A 6,988-nucleotide genomic window follows, 5' to 3' on the forward strand; every position below is an offset into this window, starting at 1 on the left:
CCCCCGCCCCCGCCCCGCGGGCCGGGTGGGGCCGCGGTGGGGGGGGGCAGGGGGGGGGGGGGGCGGGGGGGGACCCCCCCCCCCCCCCCCCCGCCAGATCCCCCAGGGGCTGGGATGACACATGGGGAGAGCACAGGGAGGCGCGGTGCACAGTGGGCCTGGGGGAGGGGAAGCGGAGAAGGTGGCTGGCGTCCCCCGACCTACTGCATGAGGGGACAAGGAGCGTCCCTGGACCGCAGGGATGCAGGGCCTGGCCCGGTCCTCCAGCCCCCTGTGCCCCGGGAGCTGAACCCTCTTGGGCCTCGGGAACTGGTTCTGAAGAGGGCGGCCACCCCCTTGGCTGCGGAGTCCTGGCCTTGGGGGCCTTCGGTGTAGCCTTGGCGACTCACGAGATCATCCGAAGCCCAGCAGAGTCAGGGTGTCTGTCCAACCCGGGGGCCACAGGTGGGAGCCTCCATGCACATGTCCGCCCGTTGGCCGCTGTGCCTACAGGTCCGCCCCCCCCCATGACAACCCCCAACATATTCTCCACGCCGCTCCTGCCCGCACGTCCTGGAGCTGCTCTGAGTCCCCCCATCCTTCCGGCCCCCTGGCATCCCTGCCAGAACCGGTCTGCGGGGCAGCTGCTGGGAGGGGCCGCCCCTGCCCGAGGCCCGGGAGGAGGAGCTGACCGTGCGCTGCGTGGGCTTTGCAGGGAGACCGGCATGAAGGGAGCCGTGCTCATCAACGGCCAGCCGCGGGACCTGCGCTGCTTCCGGAAGGTGTCCTGTTACATCATGCAGGACGACATGCTGCTGCCGCACCTCACGGTGCAGGAGGCCATGATGGTGAGTCCCCTGCCCCCACCCGGCCTCCCTTGGCAGAGCAGCGCCCTGGGTTGGGCCCGGGGACCCCATGGGCCACCTGCACGCTGCCAAGTGTGGCTCTGATGCTGGGCCTGCTGCTGGGACAGCATCCTTGAGAACAAACTCCCAGCACCTCCGGTTCTCCTGGACTCGGGATGGCAAGGTCATGGGCAAGTTTGGGAGAAGGTTATGGCCCCACCTTCTGTGCCCAAGATCCTCCTGCCCATGGGCCATCAGCTGCCTGACTTATCTGTGGCTCTCGGCCTGAGCTCCCCAGTCTGACACCTGAGTTGGGGCCCTGAGGGTCTGGTCTTCGGTCCCCCCTGCCAGCTGGAGTCACGGGGGAGGGAAACCAGCCCCTGCTGCACACCCCCGGCCTCCCAGGCCCCAGGGCCCCCTCCCAGGCCCCTTTGTAAGCACAGAGCTCACACAGTCACCAGCGGTGTGGCCGTGAGCCCGGGCGCCTGCACGACGGGGTCTGGGACAGCCTGGACGTCGTATGCTCGGGCCGCTTGCTTTCCGGCCTTTTCCTCGCCCACTGCAAAAGACAGCGCCCGGGATCCAGGCCCTCCCCGTTCTCAGCTGCCCTGCTTTGTGCCACAGTCAGTAAATGAGCGTCTGCCTTAGTTTCCCTGCCAAGAGAGGTCTTGCCCTGTGCTCTGACCTAGATGGGGCAAAGCGTCCTCTCTGCAGGGTTGGAGAGGGGCTGCCCGGTCTGTTATCCGAAGGGTTACTCCCGGGCATTCTTATCTCAGCAAAGGGAAGTGGAGTAAGATGTCGGATACGCAGTCCGCCCCCAGCCCTCTGCAGGCGGTCCTCATCCCTGTCCCTGGGACGGAGTGTTCTGGAGGGGGAGAACTCTCCACCGGGCTGGGCCTCGCCAGCAGACCCAGCTTGGGACCCCTAAGCGCTTATCCTGCCTCTATGTGACCTTTTGGACCAAGGCACCGGGGTCTCAGGAGGGGTTCAAGTAGAAGAGCTTCAGCAAAAAGGTGTGCGCCCTTCAGGCACAGCCAAGAAGCCATCTGAGAAGACAGCAAGCATCCGGCATTTACGCCTCCAGGGCCCTGCCTTTGTTAAGCCGAGGGGGGTGGGAAGCCCACGGCCCTGAGGGGTGTCCCCGTCATGTCAGCGTGAGGTCATGTCAGCGTGAGGTTTGCCCTTCTGACCGCTGTCTGTCCTGCCCCCGCCCCTGCAGGTGTCCGCGCATCTGAAGCTCCAGGAGAAGGACGAAGGCAGGAGGGAGATGGTGAGTGCGCTCAGGCCGCAGGGTGTCCCCAAAGTGCGCGAAATCCATCTGGCAAATGCCTGGGGAGGGACTTTAGGGCCCTGGTTTTGTTTGCTGGTTTGTCACCTAGGTTTCTGTGCTGGGGACAGTGACATCTCAGGGTGCGTTCCGGCCTGGCAGCTGGGGGTCCAGCAGGGGCCTTGGCCTGAGACTTCGAGATCTCGGCCCGGCCGCCCGCCAGCAAGGGCGCAGCGGGAAGGCTTAGGTGGCCGGAGCGCACCAGCCTCGACGGTCAACCAGGCGCGAGATCTGCCCCTTTTGGCACATGATATGCTTTATACCCTGTTGTTGTTTTATAAAACACTAACAATGAAGACGGTGAGTCATTCCCTTAAAAATAACCAGCCTCCACCCACACGCACTCACAAGAAGAAATTTGGTTCTTACACATTATTAAGCAGCTTAAAAAAACAACAACAACAACACACGAACAAGTTTCCAGGTTGCTGGAGACCTTCTAACCCTCTGCATCGCCCCTCCCCTGCTCCCCCAAAGCCCAGGGCCCAGGTACAGGGAAGCAGCCCCTGCGGGCCGGGAAGCCCCGCGTGGCCCCCGCGGCCCCCGCCGCCCCACACGGCTCCATACAGACCCGTACAGCCCCGTACAGCAGGCGGGACCCATTTATGTTCACTGCCTATCTGCGGGCAACTCAGCTTCCCGCCCCCACTCCACGGCTAGCCTGGCACTGGTGGGATTTCCACGTGAGAGCAGAGTTGGGTGAAATCCCACTCGTGCGCGATACCACCTCGTCTCCTAAACCCTTGGAAGACGAGGGTCCGGCAGCAGAAGGAGGAGAATCGACAGGGTTACCCCAAGCGGTGCGACTTGCCTCGTTACCATAAATCAGAACCGTGCGGCGAGCCCAGTGAAGAGACATTAACAGCAATTCTGTTCACGGCGTCAATTCCCTTTCTTGTGGCGCATAATCGTGAACGTGATGTAAATGAGTCAGGAAGACAGTGCTGGGCGTCACTGGGGCTCCCCCCATCCCCTGCACCCCATGGCCCAGCCACCACCCTTCAGAACCGTCGGGATCGGTCCGGGAATCCGGGGTCAGCCGCCTTGCGCGGGCAGGAGAGGGGCGCACGTCCCCGTGCTGCTGGGGAGCTTTTAGTCTGCGGGCCAAAGGGAAGAAATGGACTCCTGGAACCCAGACGCTGCAGGGGTGGGGACTGCGCCATTGGGTGGCCGCTCAGGGTCTTAGGGAGGCCACTCTGCCTGCTCTAGCAGAAGGGACTGGGCGAGACTGTCTTCTTGGGAAGGTGAGGAGATGTCTCCAGTGGGCCACGCTGTGTGCATGTCCTGTAGACGCTTGGCCTGAGCCGTGGAAGGAGACAGACGTGTGCTGTCTCAGCTGTGTTTACAAGAGCGAAGGGCTCAAGTCAGCGAGGGTCTTCTGTGCGGGCTGTGTGGCTAAGCCCCCCCGAGGGAGGGGGAGCCTTGGCCTGTCTCTGGATTCGCCTGCTGCTGGACTGAGCACGACTTGTGAGCCATCCCCAGTGGGCCTGGAGCTGCTCGTTGGTCCCGCACACGCTTCTCACCAGAAGCCCCGGTCCCAGTCCGCAGCCAAGTGTAGGCCCCCCTCTCTGAAGAAAGCATCCGCAGGGCCGTGTGGTTATTTCAAGGAAGAAACAGCGGCGGAGTGTCTGCCCTGACTCATTTCCCTTGAACCTAGGCTGAGGTTTTTTGTATCTCGTGGAAACAATAGAATGGAATGTTCTAGTAGGTAACGGAGTGTGTTGTGGACAGCCTTCCTTGGTTCCCAGAAAAGCAGCCTCAGCCCTCGAGGGTTCCCAGCAAGGGACTTGTTCCGGAGCGAGGTCCCCCAGGGCTGGGACATTGTTCTTTCTGACTAGTATTAAAACAAAACCGACCTACAGAGCCTCCCTCTTGAGAGGACGCTGGAGAAGCAGGCAGACGGGCAGGAGAAGGGCCAGCACTGACGTCTGCCTCCACCTCCGGCATCCTGTCTGGAGGGGCACCCGGCCACAAGGAGGGAGCCCGGCGAGGACAGATGGTGGAAGGGAGTGGGCGTGGGCGGAGCTGCGGGGGGCCCCCCCGAAGGCAAGCCCGGAATGACCAGAGTGACTTTGCCTCTGCAAGTTCGGCCTGTGGCTCCAGAAGACCGCACAGGCTTGGTGGCCCTGGGAAAGCCGACAGGTGCCGTCCGCCGGGAAGGAAACTGTGCCGGAGAGCCCTCCCCACCGGCCCCGGCCTGATGGCCCTTCCCAGGCAGCCCCGCTGACGACCTTTCCCATTTGGGGTCCCTCGGATGTGCTGTGTTCTAGAAGGGCAGTGGGTTGGGTTTACAGATCAGCAAGGAAAAAGCCTCGAGGGACCCGCACCCAGGTCCGTGGGACCCGCACCCAGGTCCGTGGGGCCCGCACCCAGGTCCGTGGGACCCGCACCCAGGTCCGTAGGACCCGCCTGCCCCGCGGCCAGGGGAGGGTAGTGTCCCCGCTCATCCTGGCACGCGGGCTGCATTTTGCCCCGACCGTGCGTGCGTAACTCAAGAGCTAGAGTGGAAATTTTCTTCCCTGTGACATCCTTCTCCTTCTGGATGACCTCATCTCCCCGGAGAAGCCACTGGACTGCGGTCCGCTCCCCAGGGCCGGGAAAGTGGCCGGGCAGGAACACCAGGAGAGTGGGCCCTGGGAGGTGAGCCTGGGGTGGACCCCCACCAGGCACCAGGGGCTGCCTCCGGGAGACACCAGAGCACCACCCTCAAGTCAGCTGACTTCTGTTCTCCGAGTCAACATGGTCAGTGACTAGGAACGGACACGGAGGCTTAGTCACAGCGGACTGTTTATATCCTGGGGCCCCGCCTGCTTCCCCGGGCTGGGGGGCATGGGCAGGGCCCCCGTGGACGTGGTGACTGCGTCAAGCCATTTCCTGACCTTGCGGCCCCATTGGAGCCCTGGGTCTCCCGTGCCAAGTGCCAGCAGGTGGCTTTCCTCCTTCCTGAGAGCCTGGCCGGTGTGGTTTGGGTCCGCAGGAGCCGTGGCCCCACACAGGGTGCCATTAATGGACGCTGGTGGTTACCGGGCCTCCTCTGTGCCAAGCTTTATGCTGTGTGTGTTCATTGCTTCCCCCACGTCACCCTCACATCGCCCACTCCTTGTGCTCCTCAGACCCCAGTTCGCCCACGGCTGTGTGTCTGCCGACCCCCCTGCACATGGTCATTGAGCACCTTCTGGGGCCTGAGCGAGGCTTAAAAGGGCAGGATCCTGCCAGGTCTCCAGCAGGAGGCAGAGAGGGGCCTCTAACCCTGGGGGCCCCGGCTCCAGCACTTGCTCCCCAGGTTCCTTGGCCCAAACAAGGACCTTGGACTTGGAAAGGCACCTACCCACTTGGTCACAGGCAGCCTGGGAGGAGCCCTGACACGCAACCCATCCGTGTGTGTCCACGAGCAGGCTGGGGGAGGTGGTGGGTGTTTCCGGGTGGGCCTGGAGGTGGTGAGGCATGGTGGGTGGTCCCTGATGGCCTCCCGGGCTCTGCTGCTCCCCCAGGTCAAGGAGATCCTGACAGCTCTGGGCTTGCTGTCTTGTGCCAACACGCGGACTGGAAGCCTCTCAGGCGGCCAGCGGAAGCGCCTGGCCATCGCGCTGGAGCTGGTGAACAACCCCCCCGTCATGTTCTTCGATGAGCCCACCAGGTAATCCAAAGTGGCAGAGAGAAGAGCCCTGCCTTCACCATCGGTTTTTGCAGGGGCTCCTAGAGTCACCTCTAAGGGGGTGGGGGTCATGTGCTCTGCCTGCCCATCTTCTCCTGTCCCGGGGTCCCAGAACAGAGGCAGGACAGGCCTCCCCACTGTGCTGTGGGGTATGGCGTGGTGGAGGGAGTCCCACAGGCATCTCACGGTGCCCCTTGCCTTGCAGTGGCCTGGACAGTGCCTCCTGCTTCCAGGTGGTCTCCCTGATGAAAGGGCTGGCCCAAGGAGGGAGGTCCATCATCTGCACCATCCACCAGCCCAGCGCCAAACTCTTTGAACTCTTCGACCAGGTACGTGCGGTGTTGGCTCAGGTGACACCAGATTCCAGGGACTCACAGCTTACTGTCAGTTCCTGGGGGTGTCCTCATTTTTGAGTGGCCTTAAGTGGTATATTTCATAAAACTATGGAGTCATAAGCAGCTAAGGTGGTAGAGCAGGAGAGAGTAAAAAGAGCTGGCCCGTGTTCTCCCCCTGGGGCTGACATCTGGCCAAGGGGTCTGACCTTGCTAAAGCTTCATTTTCTATCCCCAACCCTGTAACAATGGGGGAACACCTGCTTTACACAATCAAATGGGAGGTTATCATATGTGTACAGCATCGTTTCTTTTATAAATCATAGGTTTTGACATTGTAAGCAAAAAAAGAAAGAAAGAAAAGAAAAAAGAAAGGCCCAGGGATGAAATGTGTAGAGCTTCAAAATCTTTCAAAATGTGGTTGGTGTGAGGGGGAAGAAAAACAATATAAAAAAGCAATGCTTGTGCATATGATATCTTCCCTAACTTAAAGTTCCCTTTGAACTTTAACACCCTGGGGATGTAATGTAAAACTCTCCTGAAAGAGGGAGAAATGGACTCATGGTTGGGTGGATGGATGGAAAAATAGGTTGAATGGGTGGTAGATGGATGTGTAGATGGGTAGGTGGGTGGGTGGATGGATGGACAGATGGATGGATGGAAGGTTGAATGGGAGCTGTTGGATGGATGGGTGGATGGGTGGGTGGGTGGGTAGATGGAAGGGTGAATGGGTGGTGGATGGATGGGTGAATGAAGGTTGAATGGGTGGTGGATGGATGGTGGATGTGTGGGTGGGTGGATGGATAGAAGCTTGAATGGGTAGTGGCTAGATGGATCAATGGATGGGTGG

At 61.2% G+C, this 6,988-nt stretch overlaps 1 protein-coding gene across 6 annotated transcripts in view; it reads left to right on the plus strand.

Moving 5' to 3' along the window:
* ABCG1 (ATP binding cassette subfamily G member 1) overlaps positions 1-6,988 on the plus strand; it is a 65,358-nt gene that overhangs the window by 49,273 nt on the left and 9,097 nt on the right. For all 6 annotated transcript variants that reach the window (XM_059392404.1, XM_059392403.1, XM_059392401.1 and 3 more), the window contains 4 exons: positions 695-827; positions 2,044-2,094; positions 5,643-5,788; positions 6,012-6,135. In XM_059392404.1, the coding sequence (XP_059248387.1) occupies positions 695-827; positions 2,044-2,094; positions 5,643-5,788; positions 6,012-6,135 (454 nt within the window). The remainder of the gene's footprint in view (positions 1-694; positions 828-2,043; positions 2,095-5,642; positions 5,789-6,011; positions 6,136-6,988) is intronic.

Source organism: Mustela nigripes, chromosome 2 (genome assembly GCF_022355385.1).
Source record: "Mustela nigripes isolate SB6536 chromosome 2, MUSNIG.SB6536, whole genome shotgun sequence".
In the NCBI taxonomy this organism is placed as follows: domain Eukaryota; kingdom Metazoa; phylum Chordata; class Mammalia; order Carnivora; family Mustelidae; genus Mustela; species Mustela nigripes.